The sequence below is a fragment of the Mobula birostris genome, unplaced genomic scaffold (assembly GCF_030028105.1).
Source record: "Mobula birostris isolate sMobBir1 unplaced genomic scaffold, sMobBir1.hap1 scaffold_807, whole genome shotgun sequence".
Lineage (NCBI taxonomy): Eukaryota > Metazoa > Chordata > Chondrichthyes > Myliobatiformes > Myliobatidae > Mobula > Mobula birostris.
In genome coordinates this window covers 12,685-29,062 of record NW_027278524.1, presented here as the reverse complement: position 1 = coordinate 29,062, position 16,378 = coordinate 12,685, and the positions used below count along the sequence as shown (strand labels likewise).

Here is a 16,378-nt window from a genome sequence, read left to right as displayed (position 1 = left end):
TTAATATTCTGGATCTGTGAAAGATAAATCAATTCTCTATCAAATCCCGTGTCTCAGGTACTTCCTGTCTCTACCACACTCACAATGTACACTAAAGAGGCCACTCGGCCCATCTGGTCCCTGCCCATGTTTCTGTTCCATATCAGTATATCAAAATCTATCCCTGCCGTTCCCCCTCACTCTCCCTGTGATGACAGGTTGCAACTAGTCACCACTCCGTGGGATAGGAGATTTCCCTTGAATTTCATAGAATCATAGAAATCTACAGCACATTACAGACCCTTTGGCCCACAATGTTGTTCCAACCATGTAACTTACTCTAGAAACTGCCTAGAATTACCCTACCGCATAGGCCTCTATTTTCCTAATCTCCATGTACCTATCTAAGAGTCTCTTAAAAGACCATATTGTATCCGCCTCTACCACCATCGCTGGCAGTGCATTCCACACACACACTACTCTTTGTTTAAAAAACTTAGCTCTGACATCTCATCTGTACCTACTTCCAAGCAGCTTAAACCTGTGTCCCCTCGTGTTAGTCGCTTCAGCCCTGGGAAAAGCCTCTGGCTATCCACACGACCAATGCCTCCCATCATCCTATACATACCTGCATGAATTTCCTGCATGCTTCGCTCCACGTTGAGCTCACTGTGGTTTTAACATTCTTCAAAGCTCTGAACTAAGGTGGTTAAGCACCCTCTTCCCTGCTCTTTTCAAAGTTTTGTGTCATTTTCACTCACTTCAAAGGACTGTGCCTCAGACAGTTGGGTTGTTGCAATGCACCTCTGAAGTCTGACAGCAGACGAGCGAGTGAATCTTCGACAGTGCAGAGTCAGAAACCAACGAGTTGCCAGCCTGAGTCAGGGCTTTGGGGCTCCAGAAAGAGAATGGGCCTAGAGTTTACAAGGAGAAGGAGGGAGAAGAATCAGACCACAGGATGTGGCTACAAATGAAAGATCAGAAACATTTTGAAACTGTTTGATTGAAAAAAAAAGGTGGTTAATTTGTGCAAAATACTGGAGGAAATCAACAGATCAGGCCACAAACGTGGAGAGGAATAAATAGACAACGTTCAGGCCGAGCCCCTTCAGCATGCCTAGACTGTGTACTCCTCTGCTTAGTTGCTGCCTGAACTGCAGAGTTCCTCCAGCATTTTGTGTGCATGTGTCTACATTTCCACCAACAGCAGAATCCCTTGTGTTTCATATCTGCATTTGTAAGAAGGTTCTACTTTGGCATTAGGCACACGGAAATTTTGATGCTATTAAGTGTATTGTTTTATTAGAGCTGCTTTCTCAATTAAAAGAACTGCTGAGTTATCTACACCAAAAAAAAATGAGGTATGGACATGAAAACGGTGCTTGCATAAATGTTTAATGGCACCGTGATTACCCAGAAAGCTCTGCGCAGCAATTTTCGCCGTCGCTGAAGGGCCGATCGAATGCGTAGATCACGAATATCACGCATGCGCGCAGTGCACGAGGGCCTTGGGAATTCGGCACCAGGTAAGAGATATTCCCCGGTTGCGGATGGGGATTTTTAAAAACACCGAATTCGGGACAATTGCTGTGAGTTCCAGACACTGTGGCCCGTAATCCCGCAATCCCCGGACAGTCCTGTTCTCTTCCCTCTCTCTCAGCCCCGCGATCCGTACACGGGTCCCGGGGAGCTTCCGGCTGATGAGAGAATGGGAACCGATGGATCTCTCAGACAGAGCTGAGCTCCAGCTGTCTAAATGCAAGGATTGGGAACTCGGAGAAAGGGAACAAAATCTTTTACATCAGCTGTTAAGAATATCACCTTTGCTCCTCCTCCAATCACAAACAAGAGAAAACCTGCAGATATTGAAAATCCAAGCAACACACACAAAATGCCGGAGGAATTCAGCATTAGTACTCTTTTCCATAAATGCTACCTGGCCTGCTGAGTTCCTCCAGCATTTTGTGTGTGTTGCTCGTTCTACCTCCTCTTGTTCTGGACTTTTCTGCCCGTGGGAACGTGTTTTGACCCATTCTCTCTGGGTACATAATGATATCAAACACTTTTGTCCTGAGCAACAAGTAGCTTTCACATCACAAATGTGCCAGACTCCAATGAGACAGACTACTGCCCTTCCCTTCATATTCATTGGCCGTCAGTCACGTGGGGAATGGTTCAGGGGAAATATTTATGTACAATACAGAAACTGGTGTTATCTGTGTGTGTTGTGGCAATGCAAAAGTTGCTGGAGAATTTGCAAGTGGGAGGAAGTGGAGTGATATTTGGAAACCTGACTTTTTAAAGTCTCATTTGGCAAGTAAATCAGATATGGACGGTGTGCAAAAACTGGAGTGAGAAAATCCTTCATCACCCTCTACAGGCCTGCTACATAGGTTGTGTGAGAGTGCAGATGAACTTGATCAAACCCAGAGGATACCTTACTAAAGTGATTTACTAGCTGTTACAATAAATACCTCTATTTAAAATTCAGTGTGCACATGTTGTTATTATTGGGTAAAAATTGCACAGCACAAGATTTTTCGGCACCCCGATCATTACAAATTAGACGGGACATTGGTGGGAAGGTGGGGAGACTCCAGTGTCCCTGATGCCCTCACCCACAAGATGTGCATCCAGCTGCAGCTTGTAACCCTGCACGTTAGGGAGTTGGAACTGGAAATGGATGAATTCCAGATCATTTGGGAATCGGAGGGGGTGATAGATATGACATGAAGAGAGGTGAGTTGCAGCCAAGGTGCAGGACACAGGAAACTGGGTGAGAGTCCGGAAGGGGAATGAGGTTAAATAGCCATCGCAGAGTACTCGTGTGGCCATTACACACAACAGCAGGTAGACCACTTTAGAAACTGTTAGGGGGGATTACCAAGCAGAGGAATGTCAAAGGGCTGATAGGGGATGTGTTAGTTCGGGAATTAAAACTAGCAGAGATCAAATATCCTAGTGGTAAGGCTAGTGTGTGGTGGTGGGGGGAGGATAAATTAAGGTTTCAGAAGGGATTGGAGTCAGAATGCCAGAACAGATAGTGGAGAGGGTGAATTGAAATGACTTGTATCCTTAATATACATGAGGAGTAGAAATCTTTACATTACTTCTCCATCTAAATGTGCAATGTGTAATTTATAATAAATCGTTTGTACATGGGACAGTCATTATAACACAGAAATACAATTGCATCAGTATGAATTAATCAGTCTGATGGCCTGGTGGAAGAAACTGTCCCAGAGCCTGTTGGGCCTGGCTTTTATGCTGTGGTACCGTTTCCTGGATGATAGCAGCCGGAACAGTTTGTGGTTGGGGTGCCTCGGGTCCCCAATGATCCTTCGGGCCTTTTTACGCACCTGTCTTTGTAATTGTCCTGAATAGTGGGAAGTTCACATCTACAGATGCGCTGGGCTGTCCGCACCACTCTCTGCAGGCTCCGGCGATTGAGGGAAGTTCAGTTCCCATACCAGGCAGTGATGCAATCGGTCAGGATGCTCTTAGTTCTTAGGATTTGGGACCGATACTAGACTTGCCCAAACATCTGAGGTGAATGGGGTGCACAGCCACATACGACACAGCCGGTATGTACAGACCACATGAGATCATCGGTGGTGTTTATGCCGAGGAATTTAAAGCTGTTCACCCTCTCAACCCCAGATCCATTGATGTCAATAGTGATCAGCCTGTCTACATTCCTTCTGCTGTACAGCCGTCCCCAACCACCGGGCCACAAAGCATGTGCTACCGGGCCGCGAGGAAACGATATGAGTCAGCTGCACCTTTCCTCATTTCCTGTCACGCACTGTTGAACTTGAACATAGGGTTGTTAACTGTCCCTTATTTTCTGGGACATCCCGTATATTGGGCTGAATTGGTTTGTCCCATATGGATTGTCCCGTATTTCCCCCGCTAAGGTAGAGTGTTCCTATGAAACCATTCATGCCGGAATGGCGTGAAGCGAAGAAGCAATTACCATTAATGGGAAAAATTTTTGAGCATTCCCAGACCCAAAAAATAACCTACCAAATCATACCAAGTAACATATAAAACCTAAAATAACACTAACATATACAAACGTAGTAAAAGCAGGAATGATATAATAAATACGCAGCCTATATAAGGTAGAAATAATGTATGTACAGTGCAGTCGGGAAGATTAAGCCAAAGCCGTTTTGTGGTAAAAAAAAATCGGCACGTACGCACATGCACACACAGTGTCCGTGCAAGGCTTCATGGTCATTGTAGTCTTTCTCGGGGTAAACACAAGTGACCCATATTTGACTGCTACTTTTGTCCCTTATTTGGGAGTGAGAGAGTCAGCAACCCTAACTGTAAAAGACATGTTGAGGTGAGTTTAACCCTACTTGAACACTGCCCACCGCCCTCAGGTCGGCCGGTCTGCAAGAATATTGTCAATTTTTCACCGGTCCGCGGTGCAAAAAAGGTTGGGGAACCCTGCTGTAGTGCACAACCAGTTCCTTTGTTTTTGTGACATTGAGGGAGAGGTTGCTTTCTTGACACCCAGACAGATGTTGCTCAGACAAAGTCATCAATCAAAAGGTTGAGCATGGTGTGATGAATGTGCTGAGCTGTGTATATCACAATGCAGGAAGCATCATAGGAAAGCCAGATGAGCTCAGGGCATGGAAACATGATATTATAGCCATTTCTGGGACTTGGTTGCACCCAACAGTCTGAGGGATTTTGAGGAACGAATTTGTAGAGAGATCGCAGACCATGCCAAGAAACAAAGGTTGATTCAGTCAGTGATTATAACTTTCCATATATTGACTGGGACTGCCATACTTAAAAAGGACTAGATGGGGTAGAGTTTGTCAAATGTGCCCTTAATCAGTACATAGAACTCCTGAGATCGAAGTATGCAATAGGCTGTTAGGGAATGATCCAGGGCTGGTGACAGAAATTAGTGATCATAATACTATGAGATTCAAAGTATATATGGAAAAAGAGAGGTTTGGACCATGAGTTGTGATTCTAAATTGGAGAAAGATTAATTTTGATGGTATCGGAAAGGATCTAGAGGAACAGATTTGTAGAGAGATTGCAGACTATGCTAAGAAACAAATGTTGATGTAGTAAGTGATTATAACTTTCCAAGTATTGACTGTGTCTCCCATACTGTAAAAGGTCTAGCTGGGGTAGAGTTTTTCAAATGTGTCCTTAATCAACATGTAGAATTCCCAATGTAGAAGTGTGCAATAAGATATTGGGAAATGATCCAGGGCTAGTGATGGAAATTACTGTATGGGAACACCTTGTATCTACTGATCATAATGCCATGAGATTCCAAGTAAATATGGAAAAGAGAGATCTGGACCACGGGTTGAGATTCTAAATTGGAGAAAGGTCAATTTTGATGGTATCAGAAAGGATCTGACAAGTGTGGATTGGGACAGGCTGTTTTCTGGCAAAGGAGTACTTGGTAAGTGGGCATCCTTCAGAAGTGGAATTTTGATGTGTAGAGTTTGTATGAGCCTGCCAAATTAAAAGTTGAAAGGTAACTGGTTCAGGGAACCTTGGCTTTCCAGAGATATTGAGGCCCCAGATATCTTGTTCCTCTGAATGCCTCAGACTGTTGGATGCTACCAAGTCTCATTAATGACTGCAAATCATAATTCAATGCCCTGAGCATATCTGATTTTTTTTGTAGTTGTCTTCTGTTAGTTTTAAAAACTTTCCAATAGTTTTTGTTCTATTATTTGCCATCTCTTTGGCTTTTATGTTGGCTTTGGCTTCTCATTTCAGCCACGGTTGTATCCTCCTGCCTTTCCAATGCTTCCACTTCTTTGGAATGTATCTATCACTCACCTCCTGAAATTCTCCCAGAATCTCCAGAAATTGCTGCTCCATCATTAATCCTACCAGTCTCCCCTTCCAATCAAGTTCAGCCGGCTCCTCTGTCATAGGGAGATGGAGAAGTTCTGTTAGACAGGCCATTCAGCCCATCGAGACAATGCCTAAAATATTTAAACTCTCTGATGCAACGTCCCACACTGGGACCACAGCCCTCCATACCCCTACCATCCAGGTACCCATCCAAACTTCTCTTAAATAGTCAAATTCCACTGGCACGAGCCACTTGTGCTGGCATCTCATTCCACACTGTCACAACCATTTCAGTGAAGAGTTTTTCTACATGTTCCTCTTAAATTTTCACCTTCCCCATTTGCCCATGACCTCTGGTTGTCATCGCACCCAACCTCAGTGGAAAAATCCTGCTTGCATTTACCCTATCTAAACCCTCATAATTGCGTATACTTCCTACAGTTTCTATCTTTAACTTTTATTCTGACAAGCACATATCCAAGATTTTTCAAAATTTTTCTTTGAAGGCCTCCCATTTACCATAAAGCAGCCTGTCCCAGTCCACAGTTGTCAGATCTGAGTGTCATAATTCCAGCTGTTGATCCATGCCCTGAACACATCTGCCTTTCCTACGATGCTCCTGGTATTGAAATATACAGGGTTCAGCATATTCACTGCACCATGCTCAACTTTTTCATTCCTGACTTTGTCTGAGATCTGAACAACATCAGTCTCCACAACCCTTCCACTCTCTGCTCTGTTGTTCAGGCTCCCATTCCACCTTCAAAATTAGTTTAACACCCCCGCCACATCCCACCTCCCACCATGCAGCTCTATCACCCCTTTGGCTTTCATCTCCCAGATCAATAAAAAGCAGGTGCATACCAGGTACAGACAGATAGGAACAAATGGGGTACTTATGAAGTACAAGAAATTCAAGTGAACACTTATGAAAGAAATAAAAGAAGGCATGAGGTTGCCCCAGCAGACAAGGTGAAGGAGAATCTTCATGGATTCTGCAGATATGTTAAGAGCAAAAAGATTGCAAGGGAAAAAATTAATCTTCAGCAAGATCAAAATGATAATCCATATGAGGAGACAAAATAGATGTGAGAGATATTTTTTGCATCCGTATTTACTCAGGAGATGGACACAGAGTCTATGGAAGTGAGGCAAAGCAGCACCAACTTCATGGACCTGTACAGATTACAGAGGTGGAGGTGTTTGCTGTCTTATGGCAAATTAGCGTTGATAAATCCCCAGGGCTTGACAAGTTGTTCCCTGGGACCCTGCAGAAGACAGGTGCAGAAATTGTCGAGGCCCAAGCACAGATATATAATTCACCCTTCGTGACAGGTGACAGACTGGAGGATTGGAGGACAGCCAATGTTGTTCTGCTGTTCAAGAAAGTCTCTAAAAATAAATGAGGAAATCTTATGTTGGTGAGCTTGACATCAGTAGGGGGAAAGTTATTGCAACACATGTGCAGGAACCAGATGTATAAGTATTTGGATAGATGTGGACTGATTAAGGATAGGCAGCATGGCTTTGTGCATGGCAGGTCACGTCTAGCCAATCTTACAGATTTTCTCGAGGAAGTTATAAGGAAAGTGGATGAAGGCAAAGCAGTGGATGTAGTCTACATGGACTTTTGCAAAGCACTTGACTAGGTCTCATATGGGTGATTGGTCAAGAAGGTTCAGTCACTCAGCACTTAAGATTAGACATTAAATTGGATGACGCACTGAAGCCAGAGTGTGTTGCAGATGTTTGTCTCTCTGACTGCAACCTGTGACTGGTGGTGTGCCATAGAGATCAGTGCTGGGTCTGTTATTGTTTGTCATCTATATCAGTAATCTGCAGTGAGGAAGGTTTTCAAAGCTTGCAGAGGGATTTGGACCAGCTGGAAAAATGGGCTGAAAAATGGCAGATGGAGTTTAATACAGACAAGTGTGAGGTATTGCATTTTGGAAGGACAAACCAAGGTAGAACATACAAGGTAAATGATAAGGCACTAAAGAGTGCAGTAGAACAGAGTGATCTGTGAATGCAGATACAAAATTCCCTAAAAGTGTCATCACAGGTAGATAGGGTCATAAAGAGAGCTTTTGGTACATTGGCTTTTATAAATCAAAGTATTGAGTATAAGAGTTGGAATGTTATGGTGAGGTTGTATAAGGCATTGACAAGGCTGAATTTGGAGTATCATGTACAGTTTTGGTCACCTAATTACAGAAAGGATATTAATAAGGTTGAAAGAGTGCAGAGAAGGTTTACAAGGATGTTGCCAGGACTTGAGAAACTGAGTTACAGAGAAAGGTTGAATAGGTTAGGACTTTATTCCCTGAAGCGTAGAAGGATGAGGGGAGACATGATAGAGGTATGTACAATTATGATTGATATAGATAGAGTGAATGCAATCAGGCATTTTCCACTGAGGGTAGGGGAGAAAAAAAAGAGGACATGGGTTAAAAGTGAAGGGGAAAAAGTTTAAAGGGAACATTAGGGGGGCTTCTTCACACAGAGAGTGGTGGGAGTATGGAATGAGCTGCCAGACGAGGTGGTAAAAGCGGGTTATTTTTTTAACATTTAAGAATAAATTGGACAGATACATGGATGAGAGGTGTATGGAGGGATATGGTCCAGGTGCAGGTCAGTGGGACTAGGCAGAAAATGGTTCGGCACAGCCAAGAAGGGCCAAAAGGCCTGTTTCTGTGCTCTAATGTTCTATGATAACATGGTTAGCTGGAGCAGCAAATTTGTGGATGAAACCGAGACTGGGGGTTTAGCAGACTGTGCGAGGACTATCATGGCTTGCAGTGCAAACTGGAGCAGCTGGAAAAATGGCCTGAGAATTGGAAAATAGAATTTAATGCAGACAAATGTGAGGTGTTGAACTTTGGTAGGACCTACAAATGTAGGTCTTTCTCAGTGGCTGGTAGGGCATGGAGGAGTGTTGTTGAAGAAAGGGATCTGGGAATACAGGTGTATATTTTAGTGGAAGTGGTGTCACAGTTCGATAGGGATGGAGAGAAAGATTTTGGCATATTGGTCTTCATAAATCAAAGTACTGAGTACAGGAGGTGGATGTTATGTTGACTTTGTACAAGACATTGGTGAGGCCTAATTTGGAGTATTGTGTGCAGTTTTGGTGACCTACTTACAGGAAAGATGTTAAAGAGGTTGAAAGAGTTCAGAGAAAATTTGCAAGGATGTTGCCAGGTCTGGAGGACTTAGGTTATGAGGAGAGATTGAACAGGCCAGGGCTTTATTCCTTGGAATGTAGAAGATTAAGGGGAGATTTGATGGAGGTGTACCAAAATTATGAGGGTTATAGATAGGATAAATGCAAGCTGGGATTGGGTGGGACTACAACCAGAGGCCATGGGTTAAGGGTGAAAGGTGAAATGTTAAGGGGAACATGAGGGGAAACTTCCTCACACAGAGGGTCATCTAGGTGTGGAATGAGCATCCAGCACAACTGGTGTATGTGAGCTGAATTTCAACATTTATGAAGTTTGTATAGGTACCGGGATTGTAGGGGTATGGGAGTGGAAAGTTTAAATAGTTCAACACCAAATACTACAACACCAACTGTTTCTGTGTTGTACTTTTCTATGACTGTGACAAGAACCTTCAGTAATACTAATATTCACTCGAATTCCTTTTAACAGCTGTGCAGACCAACCATACATCTGAGTAGGAGATATTTACATGGCATTAAAACTGTGGCACTTTCAGTTAACAGTACATAAAGAAAATCCGAGCTGCACATTAACAAAGGCTATATGTGTGAGAGTGCTTCAGTTACTGTGAGGACAGGCAATGCCGCTCAGGCAGAACAGGGAATAACACCAATGGACAGAGTCAAACCGAGCCAGGTCACAGATTGGAGTTGGCAGAAATGCCCCATTCTTATAGAGACAGGAAGAGCATCAGAGAATTTGATGGTCATTCCAGTCACCAGCACTGTGACCAGCTAGAAGATGATTTCTCTCTCCAACTTGGGATGAACTTCACATTAATAGTGCGATGTCACACCTTGGCAACTAAAGTGATCTTATCTGAAATGTTATCCTTCACCCATTGATGGATTTTGTAAATCTTTTTTCAGGTTTAAAAAGGACAGGGAATTTGTCTTTGGGAATCTCGAACATGGCACGCCAATTTTGCTGTCTCTGTCTCGATATTTAAGAAGTGGAGCAAGGGATTCACTCGATCATCTTTCCTGCTCAGTCTGTGGGGAGGGATTCACTCGATCATCTGACTGACTGGCATGCCCGTCATTTTACACAGGGAGGAACCCATTCGTCTGCTCAGACAGTGGGAATGGATTCAGTCATCTGAACTGAAGGTACATTAGCAAGTTTACACTGGGCAAGGCCATTCATCTGTTCTGTGTGTGAGAAGGGATTCAGTTGGTCTTCCCACCTGTGGACACACCGGTCAGTTCACACTGGGCAGAGGCTGGTCATCTGCTGAATTTGTGGGGAAGGATTCACTCGGTCATCTGACCTGATGGCTCACCAGTCAGTTCACACCGGGGAGTGGACGTTCTCTTGCTCGGATTGTGGGAAGAGATTCACTTGCTCATCTAAACTGAAGGTACATCAGAGAGTTCACGCTGGAGAGAGGCCGTTCACCTGCTTGGTCTGTGGGGAGGGATTCACTCAGTCATCCAACCTACAGAGTCACCAACGAGTTCACACTGGGGAGAAGTCATTCACCTGCAAAGACTGTGGAAAGGGATTCACTCAGTCATCTCACCTACTGACACACCAGTCAGTTCACACTGGGGAGAGGCCATTCACCTGCTTAGAATGTGGGAAAGGATGCACTCAGTCATCTGATCTGCTGGTACACCAGCGAGTTCATACTGGGGAGAGGCCATTCACCTGCTCAGACTGTGGGAAAAGATTCAGTCATTCATCCAACCTAATGGCGCACCAGCGAGTTCACACTGGGGAGAGGCTGTTTACCTGCTCAGTCTGTGGGAAGAGATTCACTCGGTCATCCAACCTAATGGTGCACCAGCGAGTTCACACTGGAGACAGGCCGTTCACCTGCTCAGACTGTGGAAAGGGATTCACTCGGGCATCTCACTTACTGACACACCAGTCAGTTCACACTGGGGAGAGGCCATTCACCTGCTCGGTCTGTGGGAAGAGATTCCGTCGGTCATCCAACCTCAAGACACACCAGTCAGTTCACACTGGGGAGAGGCCAATCACCCGCTCAGACTGTGGGAAGAGATTCACTCGGGCATCTCACCTACTGACACACCAGTCAATTCACACTGGAGAGAGGCCGTTCACCTGCTCAGAATGTGGGAGAGGATTCATTCAGTCATCCGAACTATTGGCACACAAGTCAGCTCACAGTGGGGAGTGGCCATTCACTTGCTCAGAATGTGGCAAGGGATTCACTCGGTCATCTAATCTGCTGGCACACCAGCGAGTTCACACTGGAGAGAGGCCATTCACTTGCTCAGACTGTGGGAAGGCATTCACACATTCATCCAACCTACAGAGACACCAGCGAGTTCACACTGGAGAGAGGCCATTCACCTGCTCAGACTGTGGGAAGGGATTCACTCGGGCATCTCACCTACTGAGACACCAGTCAGTTCACACTGGGGAGAGGCCATTCACCCGCTCAGAATGTGGGAGAGGATTCATTCAGTCATCCGAACTATTGGCACACCAGTCAGTTCACACTGGGTAGAGGCTGTTCACCTGCTCAGACTTTGGGAAGAGATTCTCTCAGTCACCTCAACTGTATGTGCATCATTCAGTTCACACTGGGGAGAGGCCGGTCAAGTGCTGTGAATGTGGGAAGGGATTCACTTAGTAATCTAACCTTGTGACATACTACCGGGTTCACACTTGGGAGAAAGTTTCAATAAGCTGTATGCTGGATATTTGTCTATCACTGTTGCTGATGCAATTTCGAGAGTGACTGTCAGTGCCGAACTCTGCAATTATTGCTGCTGCTCACCACACCCAGTTCTGCACCCTGGTCACTGGGCATGGGAGGAGTTTCTTCTGCTGCATATTCACCTTTAATGGGACTGGAGTTTAATATTCTGTGTAGTGTTCTTAGTAATATTAGTTGGACTGTTAACTGTTAATTGCTAATTACAAAATGGCTTCTCTGAAGTGTTATACTAAAACGGCTTCCCGTACTGTTTGCTACTGAGTAAGGGGTTCTCTGTAACAGCATGTTTGGGTTATAATTAGTGATAATGGAAATTGTATTCATTTGCCAGCCAATGGAAGTCATGTTATGCTATCTTGCATGTGTGTGCTGAGCTGAGGATCGGGGGCTTTTTCAGGAGGCAAGCGGAGAGGACGGATGTGTGGGGAACGGACAGCGGTTCCAGGGCGGCAGATACCAGACCTCGGGGGTTCGGATGGTGGCCGGAGTCTTGAAAGGACATTGTGGATGGAATTGGAGGCGTGAGCTCCAACGTATGAAAATATTATGTGCACAAGACTGATAAGTTACTTATGTGGCGCCTTTTCTTTTAGTTGTTTCTACTAACCCATCATTACGAATTGCTATAAAGTATGTTCCGGTGGGATGAAAGATGTTACATTGTGGGGGCTCGTCCAGGATTTGAATTCTGTCAGATACAGAGTAAGTCACCGGGTTTAAATTAGGGGAGATGGACTCGGATAAGATTGAACTTTGGTGTGAGATCGATGATGTCCCAGTTAATCATGCCTGCGTACTAAGGGGGTGGACATACGTACTCCGGACGATGTGTTAATTCGATGTTTGACTATGGTCAGAGCTATCGGTAAGGTTGAGGTTGTAAGCAGAAATATTGGTAAAATGTGGGACTCAGCCTTTGTGCTGTTACAGACGGGCGCTGACGTCAAGGAATTGGGACTGCAGCCGTGTATCAGTGACGTAGGTGAGGCGGGTCTATGGGGTGTGCACACTGTCATGGAGGAAGGGTTTGAAGGGACACCAGTAGCGTTGCCCGCAGCTTGGGGCGCAGATTTTAGAGAGTGGGTCTGTCGTTTTTGAAGGATGAAGGAAGGGAGTGGTCAGATTTTGAGAATGTAATTGATTCTCATTCCCCACGGAAGGGGGAAGGCTCTGAGTTGGCTTCAGCCATTATCTCCCTGGTGACCAGGGCGGGGGATCCACGTCAGAAGTTAAGGATTTTCTCAGGGAGGACTCCCATTCCCGAAGGGAAAGATGATGATGAAACCTGGGCAGAACATACTTCTCAGCTGCTCGGTGAGTAGCAGTGTTCTGAGGAGGAGAAGCGGCAAAGATTGGGAGAAAGTTTGAGAAGGGTGGCAGCTGAGGTGGTAAAAGGCGTGGAAGTTAACCAGCCCTTGGCTTCCTGGAAGGAGTATCTGGAAGCATTCGTTGTCTGAACCCTCAGTGCCTAGGTGGCACATGGGGCCTCCACAAGGGTCTAGAAGCATTAGAGGAGGCTTTTGGGCTAACTGGGGGCAGGGCGGAGCTTTTACGGGGAATTCAGAATTTGTGTCAGGATAAAGGGGAAAAGCTTTCTGAGTATCTTTTCCGGCTGGAGCGAAGGCTAAATTGCTTGAGACTCCGGGGATCATTTCAGGGAATGAGGTGGATTAGATAAGGATCGACCAGTAAGCCAGGGGCATGCAGAGACATGATGCAGTCGCTATGAGCCTCCAGCAGCCCCGTAGAACGCGTCTTTTGTTCGGTTGCTCAGAGAGGTAGGGGAGGAGGAGAACACATTGGAAGTGGAAGAGGGCCTCGTTAGTACGGTGCCGTCCTCGGTAGCAGCTCCTTGTGGTGAAATGGCCGGGGCCAGATCCATGCGGGAGATAGCAAAAGAGATTGTGGCAGGCGGAGTCTCTCCGCATGGGGGGACTAGTGGGAAAAGCCCCTCCCTGAAGGGACAGACAGCACTGGGGCCAGGCAGAGGCTGGGGTCTCGCGAGACGAGGCGTGTTCCATAACTGTGGGGAAGAGGGGAACTTCAGGTGGGAATGTGAATGGCAGAGAGCCCCTTGGAGGGAGAGCCCGTGGGTGTCCCAGCCGGAGAGGAGGGGGGTGTTGGGAAACTTAGAAGAGACTCAGTGAGAGTACGGACTGGAGTCTTCGGGAAAAATATGTTCCCAACAATGTGCCACGGGGCCCTCGAGAGGAAAAGACCCTATCCCAGAAGTATTGGTGGGACCCCGAGAGAGGGGACAGATGCAAAAGCCATACTCGACACGGGGTCGCAGGTCACATTACTGTACCGGTCATTGTACAATCAGTATCTGGCGCATTTACCCCTGACACCTTTCAGTGCACTGGAAATGTGGGGTATCAGTGATGGTGATTACCCGTACGATGGCTATTTGTCTGTGAAACTGGAGTTCCTGGAAGCTGAGGTGAGGGTGTCTGAGGCTCATGAGACCCTGGTACTGGTTTACCCCGACACCGGTGAGACTGGGGGTGTGTCCATTCTGGTGGGGACCAACACCCCTATTGTGCAGAGAGTCTTCGGAACCTGTAAGGAGAAGTTGAGAAAGACTTTGGAGACCCTGTCAGTGCACCCAGTGTTCTGAGCTGCTTTTGAGGAAGCGTGGGGTCACCCGGGGCTGGATGCGGCGTGTGAATGAGTCACTGTGTTGTGTGCCCAGTCGAAGCCCAGGGTGGTACGGCCCGGTGAAGTAGCAAGTGTGATGGGGATCCCTAGATCCCCGGGAGTGCCTGAGGGTGAAGCCCTTTTAGTGGACACCTCGGAAGACCTTGAGGGGGCGTCGAGATTCCCTGCTGGGGTGCTGGTGAGACCCGAGTTGCAGAAGCCCTCGGTGGTGCAGGCACGCAGGCTGGTGGTGACCGTCAGGAACACGACTGCGCGAGAGGTCACCTTTAGGCGGGGAATGCCTCTGACGCATTTGTTTCTGCTGATGGTGATGCATAGCGCCCCCGTGAGGCCAGCTGGGGAGAGCTGTCGGGAAAACGGCCTAAGGTGACAGCTGAAGCTTTTAACTTTGAGGCATCCCCTGTGCCGGAGGGTTGGAAGCGGAGGCTGGTGGAGAAGATGTTGACGATGACAGATATTTTTTCCATTGACGAATTTAATGTGGGTTGTTCCAGGAGCACTCGCCTCACCATACGGGTGACTGAGAGTTATCTGTTTAGAGAACGATCACGGAGACTGGCCCCTGCAGATGTGGAAGACGTGCGGCAGCATTTGTGTAAGTTGAAGGAGGCTGGGATCATCACAGAGTCCTGAAGCCCTTATGCGTCTCCTATCGTAGTGGCCTGGAAGAAGAATGGGAAGGTTTGTATGTGTGTGGACTATAGAACACTGAACAGGCGCACGGTCCCTGATCAGTACACAGTTCCCCGGGTCGAAGACGCGCTGGCCTGTCTGAGTGGGGTGGAGTGGTTTGGCGTGTTGGATTTGAGGAGTGGATATCACCAGATCCCGATGAGTAAGACCGATAAGGAGAAGATGGCCTTCATGTGCCCTCTGGGATTTTACCAGTTCGGAAGGATGCCCCATGGCATATCGGTGGCCCCTGCCACTTTCCGTAGGGTCATGGTGAAGACAGTGGGGGATATGAACCTGCTCGAAGTGCTCGTGTATTTGGACGACCTCATAGTATTTGGATTCACCTTGGAAGAACACGAAGTGAGACTAATGAAGGTGCTCAGCCGTCTGAAGCAGGAAGGGTTAAAACTTTCCCTGGACAGGTGTCAGTTCTGTCAGACGACTGTTAGCTATGTTGGACACGTTGTCTCGCGGAATGGTGTAGCGACTCACGGCTAAGATCGAAGCGGTGACCACCTGGCCAAGGCCCCAGACCATGAGTGCTCTGCGCTCGTGCCTAGGCTTCTGTGGGTGCTATCGGAGATTCGTGAAAGGTTACACCGGGATGAGTCATCCCTTGAACCAGTTCCTGCGTGGCTACCCTCCCCTGGGACAGGGGGGGAAGGGGAGGAAAGGACGGGAGGTGGGAGAATATTTGAACCCGTCAGATCCCTTTGGACAGAGATGGGATGACAAATGTGAAGCGGCTTTCCATTCGCTGAAGGAGATGCTGACTCAGGCGCTGGTGCTTGCCTCTGCGGACCCCCGATTGCCCGACGTGCTACACACTGACGCTAGTCGTGAGGGGTTTGGGGCTATTCTATATCAGGATCAGAGCGCTGGCCTGAGGCCTGTGGCATTTGTCAGCCGGAGTTTGTCACCTTCGGAAAGGAACTATCCCACTCACAATTTGGAGCTCCAGGCGTTGAAATGGGCGGTGGTGGATAAGCTGAGTGACTATCTCTATGGGGCCAAGTTTGAGGTGCGGACAGGCAACAACCCGCTCACTTACATCCTGACCTCAGCGAAACTGGATGCCACAGGCCATCGGTGGCTGGCAGCTTTGTCTTAATATGATTTCAGCCTGAAGTACCGGCCGGGGAGCCAGAATGTCGACGCAGATGCGCTGTCCCGACGGGGCCATGAGGAGCTGGGGAAGGACGAGGAGTGGGAGAGGGTTCCTGCATCCGGGGTGAAGGTGATGTGCGAGTTTGCTATCATCGTGCAGGATGAGGAGAAGGAGAGGCCGTATCGAGCA

At 47.0% G+C, this 16,378-nt stretch overlaps 1 protein-coding gene across 1 annotated transcript; it reads left to right on the top strand.

Annotated features, from left to right (window-relative positions):
* The first annotated feature begins 1,473 nt into the window (after window positions 1-1,473).
* On the top strand, window positions 1,474-12,321 carry LOC140193756 (uncharacterized). The gene is made up of 2 exons (XM_072250923.1): window positions 1,474-1,505; window positions 9,923-12,321. Exon 2 carries the CDS (start codon window positions 10,327-10,329, stop codon window positions 11,530-11,532), a length of 1,206 nt encoding a protein of 401 aa, XP_072107024.1. The 5' UTR covers window positions 1,474-1,505; window positions 9,923-10,326; the 3' UTR covers window positions 11,533-12,321.
* Window positions 12,322-16,378: the final 4,057 nt, after the last annotated feature.